The 19,545-nt window shown below is 48.8% G+C and overlaps 1 protein-coding gene across 7 annotated transcripts; it reads left to right on the top strand.

The window, feature by feature from the left end:
- Window positions 1–402: 402 nt before the first annotated feature.
- On the top strand, window positions 403–18,416 carry ZNF180 (zinc finger protein 180). Of its 7 annotated transcripts, none has more exons than XM_040457334.1 (5): window positions 403–490; window positions 3,406–3,495; window positions 10,705–10,779; window positions 14,751–14,868; window positions 16,213–18,416. In XM_040457334.1, the coding sequence occupies exons 1-5, from the start codon at window positions 458–460 to the stop codon at window positions 17,946–17,948; spliced, it is 2,052 nt and encodes a 683-aa protein (XP_040313268.1). In that variant the 5' UTR covers window positions 403–457; the 3' UTR covers window positions 17,949–18,416. The 7 variants fall into 7 exon arrangements, with proteins under 7 accessions (XP_040313268.1, XP_040313270.1, XP_040313269.1 ...); XM_040457335.1 differs by having other exon boundaries at window positions 422–673; XM_040457338.1 differs by lacking the exon at window positions 403–490 and adding an exon at window positions 688–893.
- The last annotated feature ends 1,129 nt before the right edge of the window (window positions 18,417–19,545 follow it).

Raw genomic sequence — 19,545 nt, 5'->3', positions numbered from 1 at the left:
CAGCCGTCCCAGGAGGGGACGTCCCAGGAGGGGACGTCCCAGGAGGGGACGTCCCAGGAGGGGACGTCCCAGGAGGGGACGTCCCAGGAGGGGACGTCCCAGGAGGGGTTTCATGGGGATTCCGTTTTCACGGCCGCTCCTGGGCGTCCAGCCGGTCCCAGGCCAGCTTTTCCCAAGTCGGCCACCGCCCACGTATCGCAGCCGTGACTTGACCGTGCGGGTCCCGCTCCCCGTCTCGGCGCCGCGCAGAAACGGGGACACAGACAGTCGCGGCCCCCGCGGGTACCCCAACCTGACACGGCTCGCGGTAATCCCCACGCTCGCCTCCGGGTGGAGCTGGAGCCCCGCCTAATCGCCGCCCGTGCCGCTGGGGCTTCTGGGAATTGTAGTCCCGGCTCGCCGAGCCCAAACGCACTTCCGGGTTTGGCCAGAAACGCAGCCATTGTCCCGCGCGCGGATGCCTGCTGTCGCCACGCACCTGGGCTCGGAGGTCAGCCGAGTGGCCCTGCGGATGCCGAGTAGGGGAGGGGGCCGAACTAACTGAACCCGAGTCTGTCGTGCTGCAGAATCGGCGCAGGGGGTTGCTTAACCCGACTCCGTCCCGCTGCAGAGCCGTGCCGGGCCCTGAAGCTGGGACAGGCCGGTCCTGGGCCGCGAGCCCGTGGACGCCCAGGTCGGTGAGGGGCGGGGCAGCGCTGGAGGTCCCGTGCGCGCATGCGCAGGGTGTAGGCGGGAAGGTGGGTTTGGGGGTGTGGGTGGGCGACCTAGGACCTGAGCGTGCGGCGCTTCTGCGGGGTCCCGAAGTAGGTAGGGATCCTGGTGCAGCTGCAGATTCGGGAGTGCGCGAGTGCTTGATAGGGTGGTGCTCTTGTCCCAAGGCTGAGAACGCCCAGGTTGGTGAAGACAGGCCATATGCGAGGATGTGGGACGATCCTGAGAACCCCGCTTCCCCTCCTCCAGTGCTAGGCTGGTTTAGTGCAGGATCTGAGGACTGAAGACTGGGTTGAGGGAGTACTCAATTGCAGATTTGCAGGAGAGAGGCTCTGCCCCTATTCCTGTATTTTCAGCAGGCGTTTGAATAGGAAGCAGGACGTGGGAGGTGAGGTTCTGGGCAGTTGGCTTGGGGACCTGGGGCGCCCCCGGTAGTGGAGAGACCAGGTTTGAGTTGCAGATTCTTGCTCCAGAAGAACCAATGCTACCTGAGCGAACTCTCTGAGAATCCCTGATGGACTACAGATTCCTAGGTTGCTAGAGGAGCCAGGGCCTGGAGGCAGTTTCTAGGCAGGGCGCTCCCTGCTCAGGCTGGGCGTGTTGATTGGGAAGCAGGAATTTGGACTGGTGATCCTGGGACCCCCGTAGGGTAGTGCAGGGCCTTAGGACATTCAAGTTGGGTGCAGACTTTGGGTTGGAGGTACAGAAGTGGAGTCCGGGAGGGTCAGAGCTGCAGCAGCTGCGGTGAAATTGACAGCTATTTGGGAAGGACCCCGGATGCTGCCGGCACGTTTGGAAGTAGACAGCCCCAGGGCCTTTGCTTAGGGGCAACTCCACTTGCGGGCACGAGAATGCCCAGATTGGTAGAGGGACAGAGTCTGGGCTGTAGATTTGGACCTGGAAGGGGCTGTACTCTGTGGCATCTAGGGATCCACATTTGGGCTGCAGGAAGCCAAAAGGCTTGCTTCCCATGGGAGCTGCTCTGTCATGAGCTGGAGAACCCTCCAGACTGGTGAGCGCCCAGGTCCTGGGGCGGACTCTGAAATTCTTTGCTCAAGCTACTGTTTGGGTGTTCTGATGTTTTGGTGGCAAGCAGGCCGTGGCGCAGGTGCCCCTAAGATCCTCACAGAGGCTTGTGGGTGCTTGAGGTAGCCCGGGTAATTGAGGTGCAGAGTGCGAGGTGCGGCTTCTCCTTTCAGGAGCAGGGATTGCACAAACCCACAGGCTGGGGGAGGGCCCAGGTCCGGGATGTGGATTCCGTGGGTATCCGCGGGGATGCCAGCAGGAGGAGGAAACCTAGGTGCGCGGCCCCGCCCAGTCGCTGCTGGAGCCGCAGCCTCTGGTCTTGGGCAGAACGGGGAGGCATGGGCAGTCCTAGGACCCTGGTATTGCCTGAGGATGCCCAGGCGGGTGGAGGGAGCAGCTGCAGATTCCGGGCTGCAGAGGATTAGGGCTGCGCCATGGCCCCCTGCGCATACACGTGGGTATTTGGACGGGAAACGGGAGCCTGGAGGTGGGTATTAGAGGGTGCTGGGGTCTTTGTGCAGATGGCGCCCCAGTCACCCGTGGTGGTGCCCAGGTTGGCGGGAGGACAGGCTCTCCCTAGGCTGCAGGTGACCGGGAAGATATTCGGACAGGAATCTGGGCAGGTGTGGCTCAAGCAGGGGCCTGTGGATGTTAGTGGAGGAGACGGTGTGTGGGCAAGTTCAGGATATGGCTGCATGGTGAACCCGCATTACACTGAGTGAGAATCCTGGGGGTCAAGGGTGTGGGTAAGAGGGAGAGATGGGGGGTAGGGTTGGCGAGATGGCGTGTGGGGGTGGGATTTGCCAGGGGGCTGTTCTAGTCTCACACCCAGAAACAATCGAGTTGGCAGGAAGACGGCTGAAGTCCACATTCTGGGCCTCGGAGGGGTTGGCACGAGCTGGTGTTTGTCAGGAAGCTCCCAGGCCTGGCTCTGTTGCTGATTCAGGCCGAGGGTACCCACGTTGATGGAGGGACCAAGTCTCAGCTACCCGTTCAGGGCTCAGGAGGGTTTGGGGCTGGGAATCGGGCAGGCGCTATTCTGGTAGCGGCCAGTGGACCCAGAACTGTGGAGGCACCGAGTCCTAGGTGCAGCCCAGCTCTGCGCCTGTGCTTGGCTATTTGAGCAGAAAGTGGGAGGCAGGGCACGACAGGTTGCTGGAGGGTCAGGCCTAGTTAATGGAAGGGGAGGATTCTGGGAGGGGTGGGACATTTAGTTGGGAGTGTGGTTCCGGGTCATCAATCCCAGAAGCCCTACTCCTTGCTCCAGGAAGAGATGCTGCTGGTTTAGGGCTGCAGATTCACGTCTCGGGGGAGGGAGTGCTCACTAGCTGGTCCTCGACGTGCTGGGCATCTGTGAGGCTCCCAGAAACCCAGTGGGGCAGGGAGGGACCGATTTGTACTGCAGATGTTGGTGGTGGGCAGGAGGCCGTGTTGGGGCCTGACTTACAGGCAGGAGGTCTGGGGGCCTGTGATAGCGGAGGAATCAGGTTGGAGCTGCAGAGTCTTGGCCTGGGAGAGGCGTGCGCAGCTTTTCAGGCAGAAACCTCTAGAGGCGCGCTTGTCGTGGGGAGTGCGTCCTGGCAGCGGAGGCTAATCCTGGGGGGCGGGGCGGGGGGGGGAGGGGACCTACGCAAGGATGCTCTGCTCAGGGCTTTTGCACCATTGCAGCTCAGGCCCTCAGGCCCCTGCCTGTGCCTGAAGGAGAGCATGGAAGAGCGGGATGAGAAGCCCCCAGGGCCCCTGAAGACTTGTGCGCAGGTGAGTGGGACTTCCCCTTCCTCCAGGAGACCCACAGCTTGCTCGCACCCAGGCCCCACAGCCGGACCCTCTAGGCTCCGGAGGCTGTCCTCGTTCCCTTTGCGGTGTCCTGGGAGCTCTTGGTCTCCCCTGACCTTATCCTCTATACGTTCTTGGAGGCTCCCTGCATTTCCTCTCTATTTAAAAAAAAAAAAAAAAAAATTTTTTTTTTTTATTTTTAATTCATTTTTGAGAGAGAGAGACACGGAGATGGAGCGCGAACGAGGGGGAGGAGGGGCAGAGAGAGAGGGAGACCCAGGATCCGAAGCGGGCTCCAGGCTCCGAGCTGCCAGCACAGATCCCCACGTGGGCTCGAACCCACCAACTGTGAGATCACAGCCTGAGCTGAAGTCGGACGCTTAACCCACTGAGCCACCCGGGCGCCCCCACCTCCCCACTATTTGAACCCAGAGAACTCTTTCTGGGAGGAATTTGGCATCTTGGTATCAAAGGCCTTTGCTTGGGAATGAAAAATTGGGAAGAATGTGTGAGAGGGGGCCATGCAAGGGGAGCATTAAAGTTACGGTAAAGCCGTGAAACGGAATATACTGTGGCCATTGATGGGACGATACACGCGTCCCAACATACAAAGATATGTGGGATCTGTGTTCAGTAAATGGCATTTAGAAATGATCGTCTTTTTTAAAAAAGATACGGTGTGTATTATAGGAAATGTGTTAGAAGGTTATAAACACGTCAGTTAACAGAGAGTGTCAGTTACACTCCGAGGGACCTTATGTATTCATTTACTTACCTATATTTTTCTACTTTTGTGCAGCAAATTTTAAAGTTAGGAAATCAACGATCGAAAACATTTTCCTACAGTAAATGTTCTTCGAAAACATTTAATTTCTTGAAAAGTGTTAGAATTTCACCTCCCCCTTCCTAAACGGTTCATTCCTGAAGCCATGAGATGGGGCCGAGCTGGGTAGACGTCTGTGGTGGAGGGAGGGAGGGCTCCTTCCTGTGAGGTGTCACAGCCTGACTGGGGTGAGGAGGGTGTCCACGTGTGGGGACATCGTGACCAAACAGGGTGAAAAAGGTGGCACGGAGAATCAGAGCCCAAGTGGGGTGAGGTACATGTCCATCTGGGGGAGGAAGATATTTGTGGTGACGGGCCCAGGGCAGGTGAGAAGGGCCTCCGTAGAGGGGATGCCTCAGTGTGGACAGCCCGAGTGCAGTGAGGGCGTCCATGCCAAGGGTGGTCCAGCATGGATGGGGTGTCAGCCAAGGCAGGGTGAGAAGTGTGTCCATGTTGGGGTTGGGGACACATCCCAGTGTGTCACAGCCTGAGAAGATTGAGGTTCTCTGTGCACGGGGGGGAGGGGGGAGCCCAGGGTGGGGTATCAGAGCGAAGGCAGGAAGTCAAGGGCATCTACATGGAGTCCAAGTCCAAGTGGGATGAGGCCACCTGCAGAGTCTGAGCCCAAGGAGGGTCGAGAGAGCCCCCGTGTCAGAGTCTAGGAGGGCCAAGGAGCGTCTGTGCGGGAGAAGGAACGGCTGTGGAAATGGGAGATTAGTCACCCACGGGCGCGCTGATCAGATGAGTAAACCTAATAAGGCTCATGGGAGCCAGTGTTCTCACAATCAGATGTGGTAAGAGAGAGAACACTGGAGTAAACCTTAGTGATTGGTGGGAGTTGTAGGTAGCGACGAGACTTGGGGTTTTCAGTATATGTAGGTGTAGAAGTACGTGGAGATGTATGGATGTCTCAATGGGGTGTGTGTGTGTGTATGTGGAGAGAGACATACACATGTGTTTTCCTAGTTCTGTCCACTGTGAGGGCCCGGGAGCAGTGACAATCTGGTACCAGTTTGCACATCTGGTGCCCAGATTTCCACCCCATGCCCCAGAACTTACGGGTTTACTGTTCACAGATATTTAATGTTCCATGTTTTGCTGTTACGAATAGCACTGCTGTAAATGTCTTTGTATCTGGTTCCCTGTACAGTTGACCTCGAACGATGCAGGATTTAGGGACACCAACCCCCGGCAGAGTGGAGAATCCATAGTTAAGTTTGACTTCCCCAAACTTAACTGCTGGGGCACGGGGTTGGGGGGGTGGGCTCAGTCAGTTAAGCGTATGACTCTTGATCTTGGCTCAGGTCATGATCTCACGGTTCAAGAGATCGAGCCCCGTGTTGGATTCCACACTGACAGTGCGGAGCCTGCTTGGGGTTCTCTCCCTCTCTCTCTCTCTCTCTCTCTCTCTCTCAAAATAAAGAAATAAAACTTACAAAAACAAAACAAACATAACTGCTAATAGCCTGCTGTTGATCAGAAGCCTGACAACATCAAGAGTCAATGCATATTTTGTATATGTATTATGTGCACTGTATTCTTTAAAAAAATTTTTGCTTTTTACATTTATTTATTTTTGAGAGACAGAGAGAGACAGAGCACAAGTGGGGGAGGGGAAGAGAGAGAAAGAGACACAGAATCCGAAGCAGGCTCCAGGCCCTGAGCTGTCAGCACAGAGCCCCACGTGGGGCTCGAACCCACAAACTGTGAGATCGTGACCTAAGCCGAAGTCGGACGCTCAACCGACTGAGCCACCCAGGCACCCCTGCACTGTATTTTTTTTTAAAAATTTTTTTAACGTTTATTCATTTTTTTTCAATTTTTATTTCATTTATTAATTCCAGTATAGCTAACATAGAGTGTTATATTAGTTTCAGGTGTACAATATAGTGATTCGATAATTTTATACATTACTCAGTGCTCATCTGAATAAATATACTCTTTAATTCCCATCACCTATTTTACCCATCCCCCCACTCACATCCCCTCTGGTAACTGTCCGTTCTCTATAGTTAAGAGTCTGTTTTTTTCTTTCTCTCTTTTTATCTTTGTGCATTTTGTTTCTTTTTTTTTTAATTTCATTTTTTGTTTTTTTAAATTTACATCCAAGTTAGTTAGCATCTAGTGCAACAATGATTTCGGGAGCAGGTTCCTTAGTGCCCCTCCCCCATTGAGCCCATCCCCCCTCCCACACCCCTTCCAGTAACCCTCTGTTTGTTCTCCATATTTAAGAGTCTCTTATGTTTTGTCCCCCTCCCTGTTTCAAATTCTTTTTGCTTCCCTTCCCTTATGTTCATCTGTTCTGTCTCTTAAAGTCCTCATATGAGTGAAGTTATGATATTTGTCTTTCTCTGACTGATTTCGCTTAGCACGATACCCTCTAGTTCCATCCACGTAGTTGTAAATGGCAAGATTTCATTCTTTTTGATTGCCGGGTAACACTCCATTGTATATATATACCGCATCTTTATCCATTCATCCATCAAAGGACATTTGGGCTCCTTCCATAGTTTGGCTACTGTCGATAGTGCTGCTATAAACATGGGGGTGCATGTGTCCCTTCGAAACAGCACACCTGTTTCCTGTGGATAAATGCCTAGTCGTGCAATTGCTGGGTCGTAGGGTAGCTCTATTTTTAGTTTTTTGAGGAAACTCCATACTGTTTTCCAGAGTGGCTGCACCAGCTTGTATTCCCAACGTTTATTCATTTTTGAGAGGCAGAGACAGAGCGTAAGCGGGGGAGGGGCGGAGAGAGAATGGGAGACAAAGAATCCAAAGCAGGCTCCAGGCTCTGGGCTGTCAGCACAGAGCCTGACGCGGGGCTCGAACTCGTGAATGGCGAGATCATGACATGAGCCAAAGTCGGACGCTCAACCGACTGAGCCACCCAGGCGCCCCTGTGCACTATATTCTTACAATAAAATAGAATAGGTTAAAGAAAATGTTATTAAGAAAATCATAAGGGAGAAAAAATGCATTTACGGTACTGTGCTGTATTTATTAAAAAGATCAACATGTTTATGGACCTGTGCAATTCAAACTGGTGTTGCTTAAGGGTCAGGTGTACCCATGGGCAAGAGTTTTAGAGGGAGTTATGCATTTAAATTTATATACATACATTCACACGTTATCAAAACTACAGGTAAAGCGTGCTTTGATTGTGACCACTGGTGTTCTACTCGGAGCTAGTGACTTTCGGTGTTTTTCTGAGAATCTTAATGGCCCGTTCGCTCTTTTCTTCTATAACATACAACGGAAGTAGCAAGCTGCTCATTATAATTTTCACTTTCATCACATATTTATTGATTGCCCAACCAGCGGAAGGCCCCGCGTGAGGTGTTAGGGACAAAGATGACCTAGTTCTTGCAGACGGAAATACGCTTCTTGTATATTCCAAGGCTGCCTAGGAGAAGCAAAACCATCTTCCTTCTCGTATTAGCCATCCGTGACGTCATACCCCAAAACTTCGCAGCTTAGAACAACAACCAGCGTTTATTACCGCACATAGTCTCTGGGGTCAGGGATCCGGGGGCAGCTGGTCTGGATGTTTCTGGTGCTCAGGGTCTCCGACAGGGTTGCAGTAAATTGTGGGCCCAGGCTGATATGAAGTCTTGACTGGGTAGGAGGACCCCCTTGCCAGCTCGCTCGCTCCCGTGGCCGTCGACACGAGAGGCCTCAGTTCCCCGCTACACAGACCTCTCTCCAGGGCCGCACACAACACAGCAGCTGGTTTCTCGTGGAGCAAGGGATCTAAGAAAGGGAGGGCAGAGGGACAGCACTTAATTGCACACAACCAAGGTGGAAGCCACGGTGTGTCTTATGTCATCTCAGAAGGGACACACCGTCACTTCTGTGGCTCCTCGGTCATGCAGACCCACCCTGGTACCGTGTGCAAGGGCTGCACAGGGTTTGAATTCCTGGAGGTCAGGGTAATCGAGGGCCATGTTGGACGCTGGCTAGCACACTTCTCAACTCTGAATGTCCTTTAGTAAATTAAAAAAAAAAAAATTTCTTTTTAACGTTTACTTATTTCTGAGAGAGAGAGACAGATGGAGCATGAGCAGGGATGGAACAGAGAGAGAGAGGGAGACAGAATCCGAAGCAGGCTCCAGGCTCCGAGCTGTCAGCACAGAGCCCGACGTGGGGCTGGAACGCAGGGACCATGAGATCATGACCTGAGCCGAGGCCTCCCCCAGGCGCCCATCCTTCAGTACATTTTAATCATGATCAGAAGACGCACAAGAGCTGTTGGGCCTGACGGATGTCCATGAGAGCCTTGACAGAGAGAGCAATCAAGGGAGCCCAAGTCTCGGTATGTGAGTCCCGCGGGCCACCCTGTCGGCCATCACCTGGGAGATTTCAACGACTTACACATTGGAAGCGGCCTGGCCAGGGAAGATCCTGCCTGCCTTCAGCGGCTGAGACCAAAACCCTGCCAAGAGGGTGGCAGAGCCTTACCTATCCCGTCATCCTCAACATTCAGAGTGGATCTTAAGTGTTATCATCCAAAACAAAACAAAACAAAACAAAGCAAAACAAAACAAAAAAAACCCATAAGTGCGAGACGCTGGATGTGTTTAATTAGCTTGATCGTGGTACTCATTTCACAGCGCACACATCTATTCAAAAACATCACAGGGGCGCCTGGGTGGCTCAGTCAGTTGAGCGTCCGACTGCGGCTCAGGTCATGATCTCACAGTTCGTGGGTTTGAGCCTCCCCGTGCGTTGCCGCCCATTAGGAAGGCGGTTTCTCTCTGCAGCCACGTTTCCATGCTGCACGAGTCAAAACTTGTGACTCCCGTGGGCTGTCTGTAGTTTTGAAGTTGTCATTTTGGCTTTGTGAGTGTGGCTTGTGTGTTTTTGTTCCTGGGCCCCTGGCGCTCTTCAGATTACTGCCCACGCAGCCGTTGTAAGGCAGCCTAACCATCCTGGTGTTTGTCCTGGGCACTTGTGCAGGCGACTTAGCCGCCGAGCGTTCTCATGGGGCCTTCTTTACATGGATGTGGCCCCAGCACTTAGAGGAGGGAAGGAGAGAGGGGGAGGAGGGGAGGCAGGGAGAGAGAGCACGGGCATATGGGTGCAGTGCTGCAGGAATGTTCTAGCAACTTAAACTCCCACTGATGGTATATGACACTCTTGACTAGTGGGCCACCGGGGTGGGAGTCCTTACAACAGGCAGAAGAAATGCTCTGTGTGGTCAGGATTTTGGTTCCATACAGCGGTCTGAGCAAACAAGCAGATATAGAGGGGATAATGGGAGCCAGAGAAGGTACAGAAATGGAAAGCAGGAAGGCTAGAATCACATGTGTTGCTGAATTGCAATGAGGGGCATCAGTGTGAATTTATAGCCTCTAATATATAGAGATAGGTAGTTATAGAAATAGAGACTTGATCTTCTCTGATTTAAAGAGGTGAGCATCTTTTTGTATATTCACTGGCCATTATATTTCTTCATAGTTGAGTTGCACGTGCATTTTCCTCTGTCCCTTGTAGTGTTGAAGGTCCCTTTTTCTTACTGATCTAGAACAGGGCTTAATAAAAAAAGTCAAAAAAATTTTTCAATGGTTATTTATTTTGGGGAGAGAGAGAGAGAGAGAGAGACAGAGACAGAGACAACCAGAGCATGAGCAGGGGCGGGGCCGAGAGGGAGGGAGACACAGAATCCGAAGCAGGCTCCAGGCTCTGAGCTGTCAGCACAGAGCCCGATGTGGGGCTTGAACTCACAGACTGTGAGATCATGACCTGAGCCAAAGTCAGATGACTGAGCCACCCATGTGCCCCCCGCCCCCAAAATACTTTTTTTAAAGTAGGTTTCACGCCCAGCGTAGAGCCCAACGTGGGGCTTGAACTCACAACCCTGAGATCAAGAGTCAGATGCTTAACCGACTGAGCCACCCAGGCACCCCTAGAACAAATCTTAATAGTGTAGATTCTTACTGATGGTGCCTTTGTTGGTGGCACTTTTTGCCAAACATTTTCTGAAGTTAATTTTGGAATCTTTATGATTCTTTGGTCGCCCTGTAGTCTGTTTTATTTGCTTACAACTCCGCGATCCAGGAGTTCCGACCACCTGGTTGAACAGTTCTTTTCTTGCACACGGTGCCTGGAATCACTCAGCTCCGTTGCGCTGGTAGCTGGGCTGGCCTGGAAGACCGACCGAGATCTCACGCCCGTGTCTGGTGTCCCATTGCCCCTCCAGCTGTCCCCGTCTCTCTCTCAAGCTTCCCAATGGGAGGGAGCAGACGTTTTGTAGGTGGGATGTGTGAACACAGGCGGTTTGTCGAATTGTAGCCTCCTCGCTGTGGCGGTTTCGAGCCATGACTTAGTTTCCTGGTTACTTTCCTTTTTCTTGTCTGTTTCCTGCTCAGGACTCTCTCCTTCCTCCAGAGAGTATCGTCAAGGTTGAGAAGGAAGATGCCGGGTCACTGGCCCTTCCATCCCCGGTGAGTTGGCCCTCTTTACCCTGGGAAATGTAGAAATGTGCATGTCTGCTGGGGGGCAGGGGCCAGGCTTAAGTGACCTGGGAGGTGAGCAGAACGGGAGGAAACAGATATGCAAGTGGGCATCGTTTACAAAAACTTGGTTAGTTACCATGTAAAAGATTGCAGAGAGTGATAGCTACAAGTTTGAGGCGGAGGGGCTCTTTTTTTATTATTTTTATTTAGAAAAAAATTTTTAAATGTTTATTTTTGAGAGAGAGAGAGAGAGAGAGAGAGAGAGAGAGAGAGATCAGGGGAAGGGCAGAGACAGAGGGAGACACAGAATCCGAAGCAGGTTCCAGGCTCCGAGCTGTCAGCACAGGGCCCGATGCGGGACTCAGACTCACAAACCGCGAGATCGTGACCTGAGCCAAAGTCGGACGCTTAATCGACTGAGCCCCCCAGGTGCCCCTCTCCCTTCATTTCTGGATCTGCCAGAAAGAGTCCAGTTTGATGTCACCTTTTTCTCTTTAAAGGATTAAAAAGATTTGACTCTGTTTACGTGGTTTCAGGGAAGGATTAAGTGGAGAAAAATAAGTTAATCAAGAGAGGGAGGAGATACAAACTAAAAAGCAGAGTCCCTGATTAGCACCAGAGAAATTCATTCAGAGCGTGTGTGAACGTGTCGGCTCTACAGAGGAGGAAGGACCCATTCAGGAAGAATGGGGCTGAGGGAATTCTTCAAAGGCTTGGGTTTTTCTCTGTGAGCAATCTGGTGGTTATCGGTGGGGCCTGAGGGTGGCACTTGGAATGGAGAGGTAGGTGCTTGACGTGAGTGGAGAAGGCTGAAAACAGTAGTGTTGTATTATGAGAGACAGGCAGCTCCAGGAGGTATAACAGGGTTGCTGGTCAGTCTGAAAGGATCATTATGAGGTAGAGACCATTAACAGTGTCCCATCCAGCTGCTTTTGTGAGTTCTCTTTCCCAGTGGCATTCCGGAACCTTCTTTCCGTTGGTCATACATTGACATTCAGATTCATTTTTGCAGCCAGGGTACATTCAGCCAATGTCCCATAAGGCAACATACTAGTTGAAGGGGGATTTTTGAACATATCCAGTAGAAAGATTAAAAGGAATGCCCCGTGGACTCTACACTGAATAATTACGATGGAAAAGATAACAGGGGCACCGAATGGAAAGGAAAAGAATATAGGCCAGCAGACAGTAATAGGGGATACTCGAATCGAGGAAGGGCCCCAGACTGTCAAAGCACAAGAAGAGAGAGGGAGAGATTGTGCGGAGTGTTGTAATCAGAGGTGGGCAGTTCCATGGGTGTGACTTGAGAGGGGGATTCCTGTGTGGGGATCTCAAGGTCTGGGGGCTCACGCTAAGAGTGGGGTGCCGAAGAGCAATTCTCAGGGCCGGGAGTTGGGCCAGCGTGAGGCATCGATGCCTGAGGGCACGTGTTAGGCAGAGTTGAGGCTGCATCCCAGCCACCGACTTCAAGCGTACGTGTTCGTTTCTCTACCCTTCTAGCTCTTCATCTGTAAAAATGGTGCTGCTACTGGTATTTTCTCACGGGGGCCTTGTGAGAATAGTTCACAGCCTGATGCCGCCCAGGAAGTGCGTCATTGACGTCACTTAGTTTCATATGATTGTCAGGGACCTCTACAACCGGATGCTACAGACAGGGCAGGCTGAGACCATACAGGTTCTTGAAGTAGAGGGTAAATCCCAGGTATTGTAAGTCTTCGGTGGGTGGGGCTTGGTGTTCAAGGGGTTGGTAGGACCAAGGTCCAAGAAGTAAGGTAAATGGCGTGAGTTTCCCCCTTTGATGCTGAGCGAACCGGAGCCTGTGAGGTTTGCAGAGGAGGGGTCTTTGCGGGGGACGGGGTAAGTGTAGGTTTCCATTAACACAGGGATGTAGAGGGAATGTTTGGTAACGATGTTGAAGCTGTAGGATTTCGTTATTACAGAAGTAGACTTCCCAGGGGCACGGTTGAAGGGCTTAGGAAAGAATTTTGAGGAGTGGGAGGTTTGGGGCAGGTGAGAGGAAGGACAGAATAAGTGGGGATAAAGCCAGTATCCACACATCGAAAAGCTTTTCAAATGGGTGTGTGACGAGGGATACCCATTTGACTTAGTTGGTTGAGCGTTTTACTCCGGCTCAGGTCATGATCTCACGGTTCGTGAGTTCGAGCCCCGCGTCGGGCTCTGTGCCGACAGCTCAGAGCCTGGGGCCTGCTTCGGATTCTGGGTCTCCCTCACTCCCTGCCCCTGCCCCACTCGTGCTCTGTCTCTCTCTCTCTCTCTCAGAAATAAATAAACGTTAAGAAAAAAAATTCAAATAGGTGTGCAATAGGCCTGATGAGATTCAGGTGTGAGAGAGAACTTAAACCAGAATTTGGCCCCAAAGTCAGATTATTTTGATCGATGATGAAGTCTGTTGAGACTACAGATTCACTCATTGAAATCATTTGCCGAGTATGTATTTCTTATCTACGGTACACCAATATGCTGAGCCGCTGGAGTTACAGTTGCAAACTATCAGTACCTTGCCCCTGCCCTCACGGATTGCAACCTAGTGACAAAGATGGCCGTCGCACAAATGAGCAGACTCAGCAGTGTGGGGAGTCTTAGGATAGAAACCCGTGGGACCTTCGGAACATATAGCCGGAGCTGGAGTGGGGGTAGCGGTGCTAATCTAATCCGGCATTATTTATTTGACATGTGAACAAGCTTGATATTAAAGGGACCTACATTGAAGAGTGAAGGGGAGTGTTTATAAAAAGGAAGCGTGGATTGGAGCTTGGAAACCAGTACCCAGAGAGCCATGTTCAACACAGGTGGCAGTGTGCAAATGATATTTCTGAACGCCGTTTTGGGTTAATTATGAACCCCTCTGAGATTTTGGTGAAACTTACAGGTCCTGACTTAGAAAAATGCAGGTGCAGCAGCATTTTGCGTGGAGTTTCACAGGCTTCCGGGGACCGTGTGTCCTATTCACGAACACAGTTTAAGGATACCAGGTCTATCTAGAAAGCCCTTTAGCGGCAAGTGGCGTTCCACTTTCCTGGGTTTTGCTGCCTTTGGCTAAATACAGATCACCCTCAGCACTTTATTGGATCAAAATTCCTGCCCAGTAGGCTTGGAAACGGGTCCTTTCTTGCTTAGAGGAGGCAGTCCAAGCCCCCCCCCCGTCCATGACAGTAACGACAGCACGTCTGTCTCTTAAAGGCTCTACGTTGCAGCTCTGAGTGTGGACAAAATAGAACTGTCATCGGAGGACTGTTCTCTCTGTCCTTCTCTCTCTGCCTATCCCCCCCTCAAAATAAATAAGTAAACTTTAAAAAAAATGGGATAAACTCAGCTTAGAAGGCAGATGGTCAGATTAGATATATATTTTTAAAATGCAGACCTGTGCTCTTAATAGATGAGAAAACCCATTTCTTCCAAATCTGGCCCACCGCCTGCTTTTGTAAGTAAAACTTTATTATAATACAGTCACGCCCATTTGTTTATATATTTTTTGTGCCTGCTTTCTTGCTGGAGGAGGGCCGAGTGGTTGTGATAAAGACTGTATGGCTTACAAAGCCTAAAATGTTTACTCTCTCACCTTTGACAGAAAAAGTATGCTGACTCTGTTTTGTTCCATTTGGGGAATTTGGAGAGAATTCGTTACTGGCAATTCTATATTCACCAGTGCAAAAATCAGAATAAGCATTTTGTTCAAGGTGACCAGAGAGAAAACAATTTATATCTGTTTTTATCCGTTCCTCTTTGGGGTTGTATCAACAGATCCAGCATCCAAAACCCAAAGGGGTTTCCCTAAAAGGCACCTGTACACCTTGACTAGAATCCTTTGGACACTGACAGTCTCAGGACAATTTCCAGGCCATCAAGTTTTCCTTCTTCCCTTTGTCAGTCTTTTCCTCCTTTATGAACATTGGAAGGAAATGATGCCCAGCTGAGCAGGAATGTGTGTCCTGTTTTAGGAAGGAGAGAGCTTCAAAATTGTGACTGTGGACTTCACTCAGAAGGAAGAGGACCCTGTCCAGAGGACCCTGGACAGAGATGTGAACCTAGAGAACCACAGGGACCTGGTCTCTTGGGGTAAGAATACAGTCCCCTGTAATGAAGTTTGTGTATTGAAATGATTTCCATTGATTGAGAACTATGGAGTTCGGAGGCCAGAATGATTTTGACCACACACAGACTGTGTTTGTGCTTTTTATTCCCCAGTGAAGATTCAATTTTAATGCATAGGGTAGCAAAGGTACAGCTTCTCAGGTTTGAGCTTGTTCACTCTTCATGGTTCCTAAAGGCCAAAGACCGGGACCAAATTCTACAGTGATTTTCTTTTGTCCCCAGCCCCAAACACCCCAAATCCTGTTTAGTCCCCCATCCGCTTTTCAAACCAGATGCAGTCTCCTCATGGGAGCCAGGAGATGAATACACAAACATTTCCTAACATACATATCCAGGTGAGAAACCGACACTTAGGAGTCAGTACATATATTGGAGATTTGTTTCAAAAATCCCCACCGGGCATGCCACATGTGTCTCCATTTCCCACTCCTATTAGACTGTATACGTTGCCACTTTTTCCAGGAGTACTCTCTGTTGCTTGACCTAGTAACCACACGGGCTTCTGCTTCTGGGCTGATCTCCATTCTCTCTCACTTGGAACCCCAGGAATCCATCAGGCCGTAATAATTGCCTCTAAAGCATTTAGGGAACCTGGGATAACAGTGCTCTCACTCTTTGTTTTCTGATGCACAAAGTAGTTTGCCCATGTCCTACTGACACAGACTATTCTAGCACGTTTCATGCCTCCAGCAGCGTAGATACTATCCTATACTTCAGTGAGCATGTGTCTAGCACTAAAGAGGGTAGAAAGGACTCTGTTTTTTTGCTAAGGTTTGCACAATTGTTTGTTATTTTGTAGGTTCTATATGGGTGATCTTGCTTTGGAATATGGAGATATTTGGCATTCAAAATATTTTTTATTCAGCAACACTGGGATTAAATAGTTTTTTGGTTTTGTTTTTTTTTTTTTAATGTTTATTTATGTTTGACACATAGCACAGGCAGAAGAGTGGAGAGAAGAGGCATAGAATCTGAAGCAGGCTCCAGACTCCAAACTGTCTGCACAGAACCCGATGCAGGGCTCAAACTCATGAACTGTGTGATTATGACCTGAGCCAAAGTCAGACGCTTAACCAACTGGGCCACCCAGGCGCCCCAGTGGTTTTATTGGGCTACTGGTAGTTCTCAATGGGCTGTGGTAGTTCTTTGCTTGCTGCTTCTTCCCACCCTTCTCTTTTCTTAATCCAGGTTATAGGTCCATAGCTGAAAACAAATCCACCTATATTTTGCATACTTTCTTGTCAGCTTTTTCCCAATATTCCAACTCTAACATTTTTTGGCTAGGATGTTTATTTTGCTCTCTTCTAGACTTGGCACCTGCACTTGGAAGAAGAGAATCAATATCAAAGCAGAACATTTTTGATGACGAACCATTCCACGGAGTGAAGTTAGAAAGGTTGACAAGAGATGATCCTTGGTTAGCTTCATGTGAAGAAGTTCGGGATTGTAAGGACCAGTTGGAGAAGCAACAGGAAAAACAAGAGAGACTTTTGAAAGAAATGGCCTTTACTCACAGGAAAGCTATTACTTATGAGAGAGTCTATAAAAATGATGAACTTGAGGAGAAGAGTGGTCTGAATCCCAGTCTTCTTTCACCCCAGATGATATCCATAAGAAACCATTTTCATAAACATGCCTCACATGTAAAAAAATTGCATTATAATCCTATTGTTAACAGTCATCAGATGATTCATGACCGTGAGAAACTCTGTGACAGTAATGAATGTGGAAACCCCCACCAGAACATTCACCTTATTCAGTTTACAAGAACTCAAACAGAGGCTAAATCCTGTGGATTTAGTGACAGTATTCAATGTTTTAGCAATGATGTACCCTTAAATATACATGAGAAAATACATGCCAGAGGAAGATCCTTTGACTTTGAGGAATGTGGGCAAGTTTTGAACCACAGTATATCCCATAATGAACAACAGAGAATCCCTGTTGAAGAGAGTCAATATAACTGTAGTAAAACCTCCCAGAGTTCATCCATTGCTCAAAACATGAGAAATTCTGAAGAGAAACCCTTTGAATGTAATCAGTGTGGGAAATCCTTCAGCTGGAGCTCTCATCTTGTTGCACATCAGAGAACTCACACAGGGGAGAAACCTTATGAATGTACCGAGTGTGGGAAATCCTTTAGCCGGAGCTCTCACCTTGTTTCTCACCAGAGAACTCATACTGGAGAGAAACCTTACAGATGTAATCAGTGTGGGAAGTCTTTTAGCCAGAGCTATGTTCTTGTTGTGCATCAGAGAACTCATACTGGAGAGAAGCCTTATGAATGCAATCAATGTGGAAAGTCCTTCAGGCAGAGCTACAAACTTATTGCACATCAAAGAACTCACACTGGAGAGAAGCCCTATGAATGCAGTCAGTGTGGGAAGTCGTTCATCCAGAGCTATAAACTTATTGCACATCAAAGAATTCATACTGGCGAGAAACCTTATGAATGCAATCAATGTGGAAAGTCCTTTAGTCAGAGTTACAAACTTGTTGCCCATCAGAGAACTCACACAGGAGAAAAACCCTTTGAATGTAATCAGTGTGGGAAATCCTTCAGCTGGAGCTCTCAGCTTGTTGCACATCAAAGAACTCACACTGGGGAGAAACCCTATGAATGTAATGAGTGTGGAAAATCTTTCAACCGCAGCTCTCACCTTGTCATGCATCAGAGAACTCATACTGGAGAAAAACCCTACGAATGTAATCAGTGTGGGAAGTCTTTTAGTCAGAGTTACGTTCTTGTTGTACATCAGAGAACTCATACTGGAGAAAAGCCCTATGAATGCAATCAGTGTGGGAAGTCCTTCAGGCAGAGTTCATGCCTTACTCAACATCAAAGAACTCATACTGGGGAGAAACCCTATGAATGTAATCAGTGTGGAAAAACATTCAGCTTGAGTGCTCGACTCATTGTACATCAAAGAACTCATACTGGAGAAAAGCCCTTTACGTGTAATCAGTGTGGGAAAGCTTTCATTAATAGTTCTAAACTTATTAGGCATCAGGCAACTCATACTGAGGAGAAACCCTATGAATGAATGTAACGAGTTTGGAAATCTTTTAGCCAGAGTATATTTCTTTTTCCTTTCCTTTTCCTTTTTCTTGCATTTCTTCCTCCCTCCCTCTTTCTCTTCCTCTCTTTCTCTTTCTTTTCCTCTTTCTCTTCAATTTCTTTCCTTCTTTCTTTCTCTTTCTTTCTTTCTCTCTCTCTTTCTTTCCTTCCTTCCTTCCTTCCTTCCTTCTTAGCTTGCAGTCAGCCTTCTGTCGTGTATCTGGAAATTCATTCTAGAGAAGAAAGAACAGTGAATCGTATATTTTACTTAGCAATTCCATATTAAAAATCAAACTTGGCATTTATGACACATTGTCACATACGTAACAAATATTGCCACTTTTCCTTGCAGAAAGCACTCCAACTTGAATCTGAGAAAATTACCACTTGCTATGGAGTGATTGTGAGTGAAGTAGAGCTCTTTAACAATAAAGAGTAAATGAGAATGCACACACTGGTGGGCTTGTTGAGTAGATTGGAAAACTGCTATAGTATTAGAAGCTAGGCTGGAAAACGATATTTCAGTATCATTTTATGACACGATTTCCCCGGTAGCTACTTTGTAATCTATTTTATGCAGTGCTTTCTATTATATGTGAAGATTTCTTTAAAAGTAGGATATGGCTATGATATGAAGTGAAAAAAATGCAGGCCAAGAGAATCGAACATTAATTTCTAGAACCATTGTGATATTTGTGTATGGATCAGAATTGAAAGGGATTCTGGGTGTATCTGATTTTTAGGTTTATGCCTGGTTTTCTTCTTTTTTGGAATGTGTGCTATTTTACTATACTAAGTAATATGAGGAGTAAAAATTAAAAACAAAAAGTAAACCAAAGATTTCCATCTTTGACCATTTAGGAAAGACTAGGTGGCTAAATAGAGATCCCACAGGGTTCTGAGATTTCCATTTGGATTAGCTTGAGCAGGTCACTCCTTAGAACTTAGATTCCCAGAGATTTTCCTCATTGAAAATTAAATGTTTCCCTGGCAATGGGATACTGGAAATTTAGGCCAGAAGGGGTTCTGTATGAGGGATGGAGAATACACAGGCTGTGCAAAGGGCATTTTAAAAAAATATTTCCAAAGAAGTATAAAAGAGCTCTATTTTAAGGGTCCTACCTCTCCCCTCTCCCCCCGCCATGCAGTCTTGTCTTCTTTCCTCTGGGATGTATTCCCTAATATGAAAATCTTATGAGTGGGAGGGCACTATCACGGCTAAGTGCGCATCACCTAAATTATGTTTGCAAGAGTGATTTTAGGCAAGATTTGTAGCTGTAGGTTGGATTGTAAGATGTGGTTCACATGTCTTTCTGGCCTTGGCCCCTAAATCTTGAATTCTAATCCTGTGGATTATCATGGACCTGACACCTCTGATCCTAGAGACTTAATAAAAAGTAAGCCGAGAGGGGCACCTGAGTGCTCAGTTAAGCATCGTTTGACTTTGGCCGGGTCATGATCTCCTATTTATGAGATCAGGCCCCACTTCAGGCTCTGTGCTGAGCGTTGTGCCTGCTTGAGATGCTGTTTCCCTCTCTGCCCTTCCCCTGCTTTTTTGTCTCTCTCAATAAATAAACACACAC

The sequence above is a fragment of the Herpailurus yagouaroundi genome, unplaced genomic scaffold (genome assembly GCF_014898765.1).
Source record: "Herpailurus yagouaroundi ecotype Mexico unplaced genomic scaffold, PumYag 220, whole genome shotgun sequence".
Lineage (NCBI taxonomy): Eukaryota > Metazoa > Chordata > Mammalia > Carnivora > Felidae > Herpailurus > Herpailurus yagouaroundi.
The sequence above is the reverse complement of the archived record's forward strand: the minus strand, read 5'-3'. Positions and strand labels throughout refer to the sequence as shown.

Excerpts from the sequence above, each read along its gene's own strand:
- ZNF180 (XM_040457332.1), top strand. The coding sequence starts at position 2,914 with ATGGAAGGGGAGGATTCTGGGAGGGGTGGGACATTTAGTTGGGAGTGT. Across the intron at positions 3,496-10,704 it reads CCCTGAAGACTTGTGCGCAG|GACTCTCTCCTTCCTCCAGA; the intron begins GTGAGTGGGACT and ends TTTCCTGCTCAG. Across the intron at positions 14,869-16,212 it reads CAGGGACCTGGTCTCTTGGG|ACTTGGCACCTGCACTTGGA; the intron begins GTAAGAATACAG and ends GCTCTCTTCTAG.